The 15,323-nt window shown below is 40.4% G+C and overlaps 1 protein-coding gene across 6 annotated transcripts in view; it reads right to left on the minus strand.

Annotated features, from left to right (window-relative positions):
- The window catches only part of Macrod2 (mono-ADP ribosylhydrolase 2), a 1,826,063-nt gene that overhangs the window by 9,137 nt on the left and 1,801,603 nt on the right, over nt 1-15,323 (minus strand). For all 6 annotated transcript variants that reach the window (XM_057781066.1, XM_057781065.1, XM_057781064.1 and 3 more), the window contains one exon: nt 7,284-7,361. In XM_057781066.1, the coding sequence (XP_057637049.1) occupies nt 7,284-7,361 (78 nt within the window). The remainder of the gene's footprint in view (nt 1-7,283; nt 7,362-15,323) is intronic.

Genomic DNA, 15,323 nt, shown 5'->3' on the forward strand with positions numbered 1-15,323 from the left:
TAGAATGTATAATTACTGCCTTTCTCCAGAAGTGGCCCAAAGCAGTCACTCTGGAAATTTCCAAGGGTCAGCAAGTTTAATGAGATTTTCACTATCCAAAGCCCATATTGTAAGCTAAGAAAATAAATATAGAAATGGACAGTGGGGGACTGGGAATATAGCTCAGTTGGTAGAATGCTTGCCTTGAATGCTGGAGTCATGAGTAGATTTCCTAGCAACACACACGCGAAACAGACAATGACAGATAATTACAACAGGAAAATTCTGATTTCAAATCCCTGGCCGGCAAACATAACCTCTAGCAAAATGTCCAGGACCAGTGCCAGTGGTCATCAGTTTTCAATTTGTAAGAAACCAAGAAATACACCCAGCTCCTAGTGAGCTTTCGTATGTCAACCGCCTCCAAATACGGGATGTTTAACTACACATATCCCGCTTACCTGCCAAGCACAGACAGTACTCCCCAACACCGTCACTGAACTAACCTCTAGTTATTTTTATTTGGGAAGTTTTCACTTACTTGCACAAAACCGACAATATAAGTTCCTTGTTTTGCTTTCAGAACATAAACGAGTAAAAGAATGGAATAATGGTGGATGCTGGTCCCATATTACACAGATACTTCGAAGAGAAATGCCCTTGGATGGCCAAGATCTCTCCCAGGATTACAGGCTTAAAACACTGGTCTCTCTTCCCTTACCTGAGACCTGCATCATTTTCCTAATTATTTGCGATCTCGTTTCAAATTCCACCTGTGAACTCACCAGATGAAACTGTTCTCTCAGCCAAAGAAGCATTCGTGTGCTGTTCAACCTGGCACACAGGCTTCCCTCTCAGAGTGGAGTGTACAGGGTTAAGCACAGAAGAAACACTCGCTTTCTGTTCCTGCCTCTAGTCAAAAGACACTAAGGCCTACAGCCTATTAATACATGTTCTATAAAAAGTGTTCCATGATAAAATAACTCTGTGGAAAAGTAATGTTAGATCATATTAAAGAAGTTCATGCTGAGTCTACAGGTCTCCACAGTATCTCGGGTGAAAACTCAGCATTTTACACACTGGTGTCTTGTTCTTCACGAAGCAGCATACAGGCTGGACATCCTCAGAGCTTACTTTGGGAAGAAGTAGTAAGGAAACATGTCCATGATTTTGGAGGTGGGTTGGAGCATCTCCTAGGTCAGGAATGCTCGTGAGTAGAGGTCTTAGAGTTAAGGGGGGCAGTTCTGGTGATGGCCAACCTATGGAGTGGAGAAAAGCCTGCTCTATCCTTTACACAACTGTGTTCCTTCCCCCTGATGGCTGATTTATTTCTGAAGTGATTATCGACTCAAGGAAATTTACTTTTCCTTTTTACCCCGTCAAAGGTGGAGAAATGTGGAGCTTGATCACAAGCTCATCAACTAGCTTTACAGGAACAGTAGATCGCTGAAAGACCATGGCGCCCGCTTTAACAGAATGAGTTTGTTTGGAGGCCCTAGCAGGGGAGTGTAGTCTACCCTTGATCGAAAACTGTTCTTCCTCATGAGGAAGCAGACAACTTCAGGAAGGATGTTCATGGCGCTGTGAGGGAAGAAGAGGCAGCTGCCTGGCTATCCAGATCAGCTGAATCAACAGTGACAATAAATGGGGTAATGGATGTCACTCTCACAAATGGGGTGACGGATGTCACTCTCATGGTTTAGTGTAACAATCGAAAAGATACATTGAAGCAGGCAGGTGGTAAAGTCTTACTTGTGGCCTCCTTCCCTTCACTCCAAAGAGCCCTGCATGGGGAGGTGTTTCTTGCTTATGAGAGGGATGTGTAATTATGGCCAAGCCTTAAATGTGAAATAGAACAAAGCTAGCCACAGAGAAATCTGATGTGGGAGAAAGCCCTGTGTCCCCTGCCCCATCTTATGGCACCAGGTAGGCTCAGGACCTGAATCACTATAACTACATTAGACTTGGTAGCTAAGTACCTCTACAATGCCTCCTTAAATCTATGGTAGCAGAGTGGAGAACAGAACTCTCCCTGCTGGGAAAACAGGTATGAAAGCAAGCTAGCATCAGGATTTGTCTGGACCTTGTGATCACTCCTGCTGTACTTTGGCCCAGGACCTGGGAGAAAGGGAAGATCTTGTTTTTCTGCCACGGCTCAAAGCCTTTTAGATCAGCAGGCAGAGAGCTGTAGGTTCCAAGAATAGATTCCACTTTGGGTCTGCATTGAGTCTGCTTTTGCAGTCTATTGCAGAGATGCTCCCTTCCTGTGACTAGGAAAATCTCTCTGTATGTGACCCAGCTTGGTGCCAGCCTTGCTGGCCAAGGGACTGTCTCTACCATTTATCTCATCTCTCAGGTAATGCAGCTTTAACAAGCCAGTTCAGAGTCCCAGCCTTGTCCTGGCACCGGGAATAGACTGCCTGATGTTTGGCTCACACCAGTACCAACTGCAATGTGGTTCTTTGATGTATGCGACCATGCAGGTCCTTGTTAACCACAAGACTTAAGCACATCTCGGCTTAGTGTTGGCGAGGACTACTTTGCTCAGCACTAACTGAATCTAGTATGTTATACGGTCATATCACTGAGGGTAGGGCGGGGTAGTAAGTGATAGGTTTTAGCAGCTCAGGGCCAAGTTTCAGGATATAATCTGAAACTGAGGAAAATCTAATATCTCTCATTCCCAGCTTTGGCCACTAAGAGCTCTGGAAGATCTCCAATGCAAAGTAACGACATGGGGTACTGAACTTCTAAAGTATCTAACATAGCTTGGGCTGGTTGCAGTAATCTGTTGCCACAATTTTACTTTACCAATAGGCAATCGTTTCTTCTCCCATTTTAAAAAGCAGCATCTTATGTAGTCCAGGACAGATTAAATTTATTATGTAGCTGAGCATGACCTTGAACTTTTGACTCCCCTTGCCTCTACTTCCAAAGAGCTGAGATTACAGGTGTGTGTCACCATACTTGACCAATTTCCTTGTTAGTGTGTACTTTCCTTTCTGTTTCCATTCTTTATATTATATTATATATTCAAAAGAAATTATAAGTGTTGTGTCAAGTGTGATGAAAATAATTATCTTTGCTTTATAAGATGAAGAATGGAAGAAAGGAAGTACAGGAAAGCTAGGAAATGATTTATATAGTGGCTGAAGTAAGACCTTACCTTGAATGTAAATGAACCAATTTTCCAAGTAAATGTCACAGTTACTGATTGGGATAAAACACGTGACCAAATTACATAGTGCTTTGAAGAAACTTAACTCACCACTCAAGGTATGTATAGATTGAGAACAAAGAGATGGAGGGAAATACTCTATGCTCAGGGGGTTCAAGAGGAAGCACGAATAGCTATCATACAGCAGATAAAAAGACTTAGTAATAGTGAAAAGAAGTAAGGTGCATTGTTTTATAATGACAAAGGGGTCAATTCTACAAGAGAACAAAATTTAAATATATAAAGCTGATCTTAGTAGCATGAAGTGAATAGATGGCCTCTTAACACAGCAGCTGGGGACTTTTGTGTTGCATTTGCAGTGATGGTAAGATCACATAGACAGAAAATCCCAAGCAGACAAAAGGATTAAATTGTACCCGGGACCCAAGGCTTCAGCAGTCATTCCCAGGGTGTTCCATTTGCCAAAGGCACATTTTTCTGACCTATACACAGAACATTCTTCAGGGCAGATAATATGATAGAACATACAACAAAGCCCATTACATTTGATTAATTGTAAATTATACTGCTTAGGATTTAACAAAACAAAGCAAAAAAATCAATAGCAAGGAAAGCTTTAAAAATCCATGTAAAACGTTCGTTTGAATAATCAGTGAGTGCAGGAATCAAATTGGTCACTGGGATATATTGAAACAAGACCCATGTGAAGTCCTGTGAGAGCTGCTAGGCCAGTGCTGCCATCCAAGTTCTTGCTCAGCAGGTTCCGTCTGGGTCTCTTGTCAGTCAGCACACACACTTAGCTTTCTTTCACTTCATGCCAGCCCTCTCTCACCACCACATTGCTCTCTGAGGTTCTCAGCTGGCTTGGTGAGCACTCAGGACTCAAGTATGAGAAGAAGGGAGCTCTCAGATCAGAGCTGGGACTGAAGGGATTTGCCTTGTGTGGCAGACTACGGAAGTAGCCTGACTTGAACAGTAGGCCCCATCCTCCCGCCTCTCTCTGAGTGGTAGAGAAGGAGGGACAAAGGGGTGCTGCCCAGCAGTGGGTGTGAGAGACATCAAGGTACCTCCACACATGGTCCCTTTGTTTCCCCACCGGCCTGAGCAAGTCATGTCCGCAGACCATGGGCTCAAGGAGTCAGCTCTACTCAGGGAGGGAGCTATACACGTCAATACATCTGAGTGGCTGTACTCCTCTGACCCTTGCCCACCAGCACCTTCCCTTCTGTCCTTTCTTGCCCTAACATCACTTCCTTTGCCCAGGCTTCAGTTCCTTTCAGTACAATTTTGTTTGGCATATAGCTGTGTAAATATAACACAACATATAAGTATTGATTATAATAACCCAACTGATAAGCTTCTTAAGATGTGAAATAAGAGTCCCATACTCTCTCCACTTTTATTTGACAGAGTTCTATAAATTATAGCCAGAGAACTTGGGCGAAAAGTAAAACTAAAGGGCCCCTGAAGTCAAAAGTTGCCCGTGTTTACCAATGATTTGATTTTACTTATAGGAAATGTCAAAGACCCCTCTCTAGTAGAACTGCTAATTAAATTCAGCAAAGCTGCAATAACATACATGTAGCACTGCTTATGCCCATAGTGACCTGTTTTAAATAGAAATAAATAAATCAATCCCATACCTAGGAGGAAACGTAACTATAAAACATTGATGAAGGAAACGAAAGAGAACACAAAAAAAGTAGAAAATGTTTGCACTACCCCAACTTAATCCATATAAAAATTCTAATGATGTTGTTCACACAGTGGGAAATAATTTAATGTGTAGCTATAAAAATCTCCTATAGCCAAAATGATCCTGACCAAGAAGAACAAAGGAAGGGGTGGTAAATATACCTCGAAACGGGAATGACCAAACCAGCAAGGTTTGGGCTTAAACAGACATGTGAGTTACTAGATAGTCTAGTTGGTATTATGAGCATGCGTGAGACAAAGGACAGCTCTTTTCACTAAGCGGCGAGCATGTGTTGGATATCCTCATGCAGAAGAGTAAAACTAGACTCCTCTTTCTCATCAGTTATAAAAATCAAGTAAAAGTAGATTAAAGACTCACAGAAGACATGAAACTGTGGAAGGAAAACAGGGGAAACACTACAGGACTTTGGCAAGAATCTTTGGCACAGACCACAGAAAGGACAGGAAACAAAAGCTAAAGTAGACAAATGGAATTTCATCAAACTAAAATGTTCTTGTGCAGCAAAAAAATAATAACTGATGGATCCATTATATTGAATGGGAGAGAATCTCTGTAAACTACACCACTGAAAAAGGGTTGAAAGCCAGAATAGAGGGAATTACAGAAATGTATTAGCAAGGAAGCATGCGACCTACTTTATAAATAAGCAACAAATCTAAGCAGACAGTTCTCAAAAATGTCCAAGAGGAATATTGAAATAAAGATTAAAAATTGCACAAATCACTTCCTTGCAGTAAAAATTATGGTTATCAAAAACAATGAAAATAATAAAGGTTGACAAGGGTTGGGGGAAGGCTTGCAGACTGTTAGTGTGAATTTAAAACAGTATAGTCATTATAGAAAACAGTATGAAAGTTCCATGAAGACAGAGAGAGAAAAAAAACTACCATATAATCTGGCAATCCAACTACTGAGCATACATACCTGAAGGAAACAAAATCAGTACATTGGAAAGAAGCAACACAATATCCAAAAAAAAAAAAATAGAAATGAATGTTTACAAATTTCTAAGTGGAAAAAGAAAGTGTGGCATAGCTAGTGAAATACTAGTTATTCTCATTGTCATTACAGGAATGAATCCTGTCATTTGTGACATCCATGGAACTCGAGATTATAGTAAAAGGAGTAGACCAGATACAGAGAGACAAGTGATTAGTCATCTCTCAGAAACTGAGTGGAAGATGGTGATGATCAGAGACCAGGCATGCTGGGAGGGGCTCGGTGATAGTTGTTGAGTTAGAGTGAGAAGTTGTGGTCCAGGACTGCATGGGGAGGGTGTCTGCAGATGAGAACAGTAGTATTGTATTGCCAAGAGCTAAAACAAGTACGAGGTTTTACCAGAAAGAACTGAGGAATCCTGGAGATGAATATTCTTAACCTGACTTAGAAATTATATGATTTGTCTATAGACCATAGCACAGACCATTAACAAGTATAACTTTATCATTTTAGGTATCACCAAAAATTAGTAAACGTGTATCACTTGGCATAGTTGATAGCTTATGGATTCTAGTTTTCTTGGCTCTGAGATAAGCTGCTGCTGAAGGGTTAAGAGATCTCCTCTGCAACTTTTCTCACTTCCCAGACCCAAAACAACAAGACTCACTGGCTTCTATTTTATCTAGTAAGCTGCCATGATCGTTGGCCCAGCCTTCCGAAGTCTACAGAAGTAAGGAAAGTACTTTGTGCTGTGGGTGGCTGCTGGCTCTTCTATCCTGGCTTCTCCCACAGCAAGTACTTGGTGTTACTAAGGGATAATTCATCTAAATCCCACTCAGCATACCTCTCTAATCAAACCGAAAGGACTCTTTATTATAATATTTAAAACACAAACCCCAGTGACCCAGCACAATCATGTCTGCAGAAACAGGTATTTTTCTAATGCAAATAATGGCATTTCAGAGTCTTCTCAGCAAGGATGTGTAGGAGAGGGGATGTTAATAAGTTCATGGTTCTGGGATCTTTATATGAATCTGATTAAAAGGCATCTAAAGTTAAGTGGGCTTATGTTTAAGGTGCTCTGAAAGAGTCCTTGTGTGTTTAGTCAAAGCATCAAAGGTGAAGCAGTTGAGAGTATGAGAAGAGTCTTAGCCCAAGCTCACTGGAGAGCTCTAGAATGCTGGGGTAGCAGGGATAACAGCAGGCCAGGCAGATTTCAGCTTGACCTTGAATGACTCACTGTGACCTCAACATAATGAAGAATGTTTAAGCCATAAACCACGTGTGTTATCTTAAAACAGAATTTGGTCATATGCACACACATAAGCACACTTTTGGCTTTTGAAATTTACTTTTGTTCTAACCAAATACGTCGATTCCTAGATCTCATAGTTCCCATAATCCTAGATTTACATGTGCACAAAATACCACAGATTCATAGCTGAGCACCGGTAGCTCAGACTCACTCACCATCAGGACCTGTAGTGGTTTCTGTGTCACTGGAACCTTGGCTTTTTGCAAACACAGAAGATGCATCCTCGCCTTGAGCTGAAGGAAGGAAAGCAGAGAGCCCTGGTTACTAGAGAATCAGCACAGCCCTGCTGCCAATCTGCTCTCGCCATCCACTGCCCTCTTAAATTGAAAAATACTCTGGGAATTTAACTTCTTCTGCAGGGTAGGTTAGAGGAGGAAGTTGTGGGTCGAGATGATTGAATACTTCAGTGCTGTCTCCTAAGTTCTCTTTTATTTTTGAGATAATCACATACATAAATAGTTTCTCAAATTAAAAATCTAGTAGGATAAAAAGAAAGATATGTTTTAATCAACACAGTGTGCAGTTTAAATTTAGGGAAGGAGGAGGTACGGTGGGGGAGAAAGAAAGAAAGATAGATAGATAGATAGATAGATAGATAGATAGATAGATAGATAGATAGATAGATAGATAGATAGATAGATGATAGAAAGAAATAGAAAGAGACGAGTCTTTAAAGAAAACCATGATGAAAAAAGCCTGATCTTGCCTAAGGCATGCCTGAAAGCTGCAAGGTCCCTTCTTGTCACCAGAAGGATTTTCTTGTTAAACTACAGAAGAGCAACACAGCTGCCTCCTCAGGGGGCCTTCTAAGACACTGAGTGCTGAATGTCCAGCCTGTTGCTGACTTGTGTTGTGTCCCATTTTCTATATGCCCTTTAGAAAGAAGGCCATCTATTCACTGTGGTTAAAGTTATAAAACACAACCCACACACCAATAAATTAATAGATGGATAGAGGTAGTAGGGAGAGAGGTTCTTTACTTAAACAATGAAAGCAACATATAGACAGAAGAACCTCCTACACCAGATAGATAGATAGATAGATAGATAGATAGATAGATAGATAGATAGATAGATAGATGGATGGATAGATAGATAGATAGATAGATAGATAGATAGACAGATAGATAGATAGATAGATAGATAGATAGATAGATGATAGATACCCAAGGTTTCTCTGTGCAGCCCTGGCAGTCCTGGAACACATTCTGTAGACCAGGCTGGCCTCCAATGCAGAGGTTCTCTTGCCTCTGCCTCCCTAGTGCTTGCATTAAAGCTGTGGGCCATCACAGCCTGCTGATACAACATTAGCTGCTGCTAGGAGAGGATTGCTGACCTTTATAGATATTCAGAAGGACAAAAACCTCTCAAACCTTAAATACCTAATATGTTTTCCCAACAAGAATGCCAGGAATTTACAAATACAGGCACCTGAAGGTTTTCTTTCTGTACTTTTTTAAAGAGAAGGTGAAATCGTTTGACTGGAGGATGGCCTGAGAGGAGAATAGGTTAGATTCAGTGTGCCAAGTGGGGATAAAGCAAGAGGGGCAGCTCAGTTTGTAATCTTGAGGATGGAAAGGCGTTTGCAGGTAACCTGTACTCCTGGCAACCATTTACTGATATTGACAGTCAAGAAATATTGCCTAGTGTACTGGTTTCATGTTGAGTCTTTGATCCGCTTGGACTTGGGTTTGACAAGTTATGGGTCTAGTTGCATATCTCTATGCGCTGACGTCTGAAGATACTTTCTTTATTTCATTGTTTATTTCTTGCTGCTTTATCAAAAATCAGGTGTGATAGATATATGAATTTTCATCCGGGTCTTTGATTTGGTTCCATTGATCAACCTGTCTGTTTTATGCTGATACCATGTAGTTTTTATTGTTATACTCTATAGTACAGCTTGAGATCAGGAATGGTGATACCTCGAGTGTTGTATATTTTGTTTGTGTTCGAATGAATAAAGCTTGCCTGGAGATCAGAGGGCAGAGCTAGCCACTAGTTAACCATAGAGGCCAGGCAGTGGTGGTTCACACCTTTATTCCTAGCACTTGGGAGGAGGAAGCAGGAAGATCAGGAGTTCAAGGCCACCCTGGGCTACAGGAGATTGAACCAGTCTAAAAGAGAAATAGAGCCAGTTGGTGGTTACTCACACTTTTGATGCCAGCACTTGGGAGACACATGCCTTTAATCCCAGAACTAGGGAGGTGGAGATAGGAATATAAGGTGGGTAGAGACAGAATCCCCCCACCCCGGATTCAGTCTGAAAATTCATAGAGACAGAATTGCCCCTATTCAGTCTAAGGATTCAGAGTCTCTGGTGGCTGGCTGCTCTGCTTTTCTGATCTATCAGCTTTAATTGTAATATCTGACTTCAGATTTTTATTGATTAAGAGTAATTAGCATCACAATTCACTCCAGAAGTTTGTTTATTGTACAGGATTGCTTTAGCTGTCCTATTTTTTCTTATTTTATTTTATTTTTTACATATAATGTTAAGTATTGTTCTTTCAAGTTCTGTAAAGAATTGTGTCTGAATTTTGATGGGGATTGTGTTGAATTTGTAGATTGTTTTTGGTAAGACTGTCATTTTCTTCTATATTAATTCTACCGATCCATGAGCTTGGGAGTTCTTTCATTATCTGTTATCTTCTCCCATGTCTTTCTTCAAATACGTGAAGTTCTTGCTATACAGGTCTTTCACTTGCTTGATTAGAGTTACATCAATATATTTTATATTATTTGTGGCTGTTGTGACAGGTGTTCTTTCTCTAATTTCTTTTGCATATGGGAGGGATACTGATAGATTTTGTTTTTGTTTTTGTTTTGTTTTTTGTTTTTAGTTTATTTTGTGTCTAGGCACTTCACTGAAGGTATTTACCAGCTATAGAAGCTTCCTGGTAGAATATTCTGGGTCACCTATGTATAGTATCATATTATCTGTAAAGAAAGTTTCTTTAACTTCATCCATTCCACTTTGTATTTGTTTGATCTCCTTTAGTTGTATTATTGCTCTAGCTAGAACCTCAAGTACTATATTGGATAGATATGGAGAGACTGGACAACTTTTTCTTGTTCCTTATTTTAGTAGATTTGCTTAAAGTTTCTCTCCATTTAATTTGATTTTGGCTATTGGCTTGCTGTATATTACTTTTATTATGTTTATGTTTGTTCATTGCTTCTCTGATTTCTCTAAGACTTTTATTATGAAGGAGTGTTAGATTTTTGTCAAAGGCTTTTTCAGCATCTAATGAGATGATCACATCATTTTTTTCTTTTATTTGTTTATATGGTGGATTACATTAACAACTTTTGTTATCCATTCCTGCATCTCTGGGATGAAGCCCACTTGATCATAGTGGATGATCTTTTTGATGTGTTTTTGAATTCAGTTTTCAAATATTTTATTAAGTATTTTTTTGCATCAATGTTCATAAGGGAAATTGATCTGTAATTCTCTTTCTTTGTTGAGTCTTTGTGCGGTTTGGGTATCAGGATAACTGTAGCTTTATAGAATGAATCTTCCTTCTGTTTCTATTTTATGGAATAATTTGAGTATTATTATTAGCTCTTCTTTGAAAGTCTGGTAGAATCCTGTTCTAAAAAATTTGGCCCTGGGCTTGATTTTTTTTTTATGTTTGCTTCTATTTCTTTAGGGGTTATAGGTCTATTTAAATTGTTTATCTGATCTTGATACAGGAATCTCACTGTGAAGGGGAAATAGAATAGATATCACAGGCAAATGGGGAGACTGAATGAGGGTGGGATGGGCATGGGAACAGAAGGGATCAGGTTGGGGGAGGATGGAGAGAGAGAGAGTACTGGGAAAGACATCTGGAATCAGGGGCCTCTCTGGGATGAGCTTGAACCTAGTACAATGGAACCTTTGACCAAATGGTTGACCCGCAATGTGTTCTGCCTATAAGATATGCTGGGGTAAAGGTGGGACAGAAATTATGGGAGTTGCCCACCAATGACTAGACTAACTTGAGACCCATACCATGAGAGGGAGCCCACCTCTGACATTGCCTGTAGAGTTAGGACCCAGAGGCTGGACAACCCAGACACCTAGGATAGAACCACACATGAATGGCAATAAATAAATCAATAAATGTCAATGAAATGACTCCTAGTGAATTTTGCTGTACTCATAGATTGTTGCCTAGTCCAGTTGTCATCAGAGAGTCCTCACCCAGCAACTGATAGAAACAGATGCAGAGACCTAGAGCCAAAGATTAGGCGGACCTCAGGGAATCCTGCTGAAGAGAGGTGAGGAGGAGTATGGGAGTCAGAGGGGGCAAGGGACCAAGAAAACCAACACAGTCAACTACCTTGGGCTCATATGCTCATAGGAACTCAGAAGAGACTGAAACGCCAACCAGAACGTTTGCATGGGACTGACCTAGGCCCTCTGCACATGTTACACTTAGGAAGCTTTGTCTTCTTGTGGGACTCCTAACGGTGGACATAGGGGCTGTTTCTGACTCTGCTACCTGTTTTGGGTCCCTTCCCACCTACTGGGTTGCCTCTTCCAGCCTTAATAGGAGAGGAGATACTTGATACGCCATGACTGGCTGATATACATGGGAGGCCTGCCCTTTTCTGAAGAAAAAGGAGGAGTGGATGGGGAGGAGGTTGGACTGGGAGGAGAGAAGGGAGGGATGGAAAACTGACTGGGCTGGAAAAAATTAATACTAATTTTAAAAAAAGAAATATGACTTCAACATGGTTGACCATGTGGCTTGGTTGGGAAGTCCGAACTTGAACATGTAAATACAAGCTGAATGGGGGAAGAGGAAGAAAGCCATTTTAAGATTTGAGGTATGAGTTAAGGCTTATTTAGTTGAAAACTCTGAAGAGGCTGTTGTATTGGATATCGGAAAAAGAGTGTGAAATACACAGGAGGAATCAGGGAGATGCCATTCTTCAGTAAAACTGATGATACAAGATTAGATGAGCTGGCACCGGGAAAGGCTAACACAAGAAGAAAACTCTTTAGACATGATCATCCCATAGCACTGCTTGAGTTCTGCTAGTAATGTCTGAGGATGGGATCGGGACACAGAAAAGAGACCTTGAACTTGCAGCTCGACCTGTCACTGCAATCTCACACTTTAACTCTGAATCTTCCAGAAAGTTTAGCACTTTGCAAGTGTTCATTAGCACACTACTTACACTTGTGTGCAGAAGAAATCAGTGATGTGTGCCTTAAAGATGGGAGCATGGATAGTTTGTTGCTTGAGATTAAAAGCATAGCAGAAATAAGGAAAAATGATTAACTTCATAAACACAAGAAGCTTTGGAGTGGACTACAAGTATTTCAAAAGAGAATAAAACTTGCATTTTTATCATAGGCAATTAATATTAAAAGGTATAAAGAACTTCTAAAAATAAAAATGTAGGTCAATATTTCAATAGAAAAATTGCATGAGATTTGAGAGTTCACAAAGTAAGAAATAATGTCTTACATTCAAGTGAAAGATGATTTAGTTTTATAATTACAAAAGAAATGTAAATGAAGACAATAATGAGACAGGGTTTCAGCCCGAGCTTGGTGCTGCTGATGTGGACTAGCCAAGATCTCTAGACGCAGTGGGCAGGCTGCTGACAAGAGTTATTTTAAGGAACCAGTGAGCTAATGATGCAGCACAGAGCCCATGAGGAACAAAGCTGTGGGCTGGTGTCCCAGTAGCAGTGACAGAACAGGCACTTGAGGTGTCTTCAAGGGTTGATGGAAGGCGAGAGTAGGTGGTGAGGGCCCACCAAGGAAGAAATACCCTGCTAAGTTCCTCAGGTTTTCTGCAGGGCTAAGACAGATCAGTTGTGAAGTAAAAATGAAGTTTGGGGTTCAGGATACAGCTAAGCAGAAGAACACTTGCCTACAATGTGTGAGATGTAGGTTTTGTGTTTCGTTCTCAGCACACACATGAAACCAGTTTTAATCAATTAAAATCAACAACAACAAAAAAGCCTCCTTGAATCTTGAGTTACATTTCTCTATTACAGCGGTCCTCAACCTTGCTAATGCATTGGAATACAGTTCATGTATTTTTATACAGTTCATGTTGCAGTGACCCCCAACCGCGAAATTATTTCATTGCTACTTCCTAACTAATTTTGCTATGGTTATAAATTGCTAAGTAAATATCTGATATGCAACCCCGAAGGGGTCTCAACTGCTTTAGTGTGTTCTCCTGCCTGTTGGAAGTGAAAATCAATTCCTGGAGGATGATAAAACCATTCAGAATCTCAAATTGTCCTCATGAAGTTTTTAAGTGCAGTGTCCACCATGCAATGAAAAGTTACACGGCAGCTGGAAACTGCTCCAACAGAGCACTGAAAGCCAAGAAAGTGAGAACAGGTGTTCTAGACAAAATGTTGCATGACCAATGTCTATTAAGAACTTGGGTGCTGAACTGAGTAATTTCCTTAACAAAAAGTTTCTCAGAGAATTGGACACTGTAAAACCAGATGACCATTCTAGAACTAAAACAAACAAACAACAAACAATCAAAGGATATGGATTCAATAGGTGGATTTGATGGCAGGTCCGCTCAGCTGAAGAGCAGTTAGTCCTGTCAGTGTGGTCCACACTGAGACAGAAGAACAAGTCTAGCAGGATAGTTCAGAGAGAACTTGGAAGTTTTGGAATCCTCCTTATAATGGGAACATTATAAAACCAATAACCAATATTTTAACAAATAATGCTAGTTTGATGGAATTAATGAGTGAAGCAACGTTCTGATATTCTATCAAGGAAGTGGTAGCAATAGGCAAAACTAGTGCAAAAAAAACTCAGATCAGTCATTGTGAAAGTGCTGAAAATCAAGGTTAGGAAAAAATATAAAAATTACCTAGTTAGGAAGAGGTGCATTGGACTGCAAAGAGCAAGGGTTGAGATTTGTGCATGAGCATGCAGCAAACAATGAAGTGGAGAGACAGTGCTGTGTGTTTTTGGCAATAAAGGAAAAATGTCTTCAACCTAAATTTCCACACCCAACAAAATCTTTCCAATTGGCATTTGAAATCAGAAATGTTTTCAGAAAAACAAAACAGAATTTGCTAATAGTCAGTATCCACTGGAGGGATCATCTCCAACGTCCTGAAAATAAATTCCAGGTAGGTTACAGAGCCAGTCGGAAAAGGTAACATGGGAAAGGACTGTGAGGTAAATAAATATCTTAGCCAGAGCAAACATTATATTAACAAGGAAGGGACTGACAATCTGAAAAAAGGCTAAGTTAGCAACACAGATTTATCAAAGCATGTCATTAAGAGAGTGCTCAGGGTTCCTGTACTCAGTACCGAAAGAAATACGCAAACCATCATTAGGAAGACAGGAAAGCCAAGACAGAATGAACAGGACACGGTCCTGTGACAAAGGGTGGCAGCTGGATAGCCACCAAACTTTTTAAATAGCTACTTACCACATGTCATAGTTTGGTAAAACCATGGATTTTTTTCTTTTTCCAGTTTGTTTGTTTTTGTTTTTGCTAGTAAAACCACTGTGAAATGTTCTGATCCTTATCTCACTCTCTGGAATGTAATCAGAATTGAACAAAGAATAGCATTAATGTTATATTTGATAAGAAGTTATTACCATGGGAGGGAAATTAGCTGACCTAATTCTACTGGCACATGACTTCCTTGGAATTCTTCTTGGGGATCTCATTTTTGAGGTGAGCTACATCTAGGGGCAGAGTGGAAGGACTGAGAAAGAGAATTCCCCATACGACCAATGGCAATAACCCTAGAGAACTTTTACTAAACAGGTTGGATTCCAGTCTATTAAGCAATGCTCAGCAAAAATGAAGTAAGATACACAATGCTGATACCAGCTAGCTAGGCCAGGGAAGGCCAAACTGAGCAAAGCAAAGTTCAGAAAGCCAATCAGAAAACAGTTAAGTGCTTGCCCTATGCCTGTGCATTTAACTTCATTTTACCGTGTAACTTGTAAGATACCTTAGGCTCGGACGCTATGTTAGCACAGATTAGCATGGCTTGTAATAGGTGGTTTGAGATCTACAGCAGGCAGACAACACAGCAGCCATCAATGTTTGAGCCCTCTATGTTACACTTCTGGAACACAGAGAGGTATTGTCCATTTGATTTGTTCTCAGAGTTTGAACAATGCGTTTGGTGGGTGTATTCATTTATTAATGTTACTATGCAGTTTGTGCCTGCATGTACTGTATG

Source organism: Chionomys nivalis, chromosome 9 (assembly GCF_950005125.1).
Source record: "Chionomys nivalis chromosome 9, mChiNiv1.1, whole genome shotgun sequence".
Lineage (NCBI taxonomy): Eukaryota > Metazoa > Chordata > Mammalia > Rodentia > Cricetidae > Chionomys > Chionomys nivalis.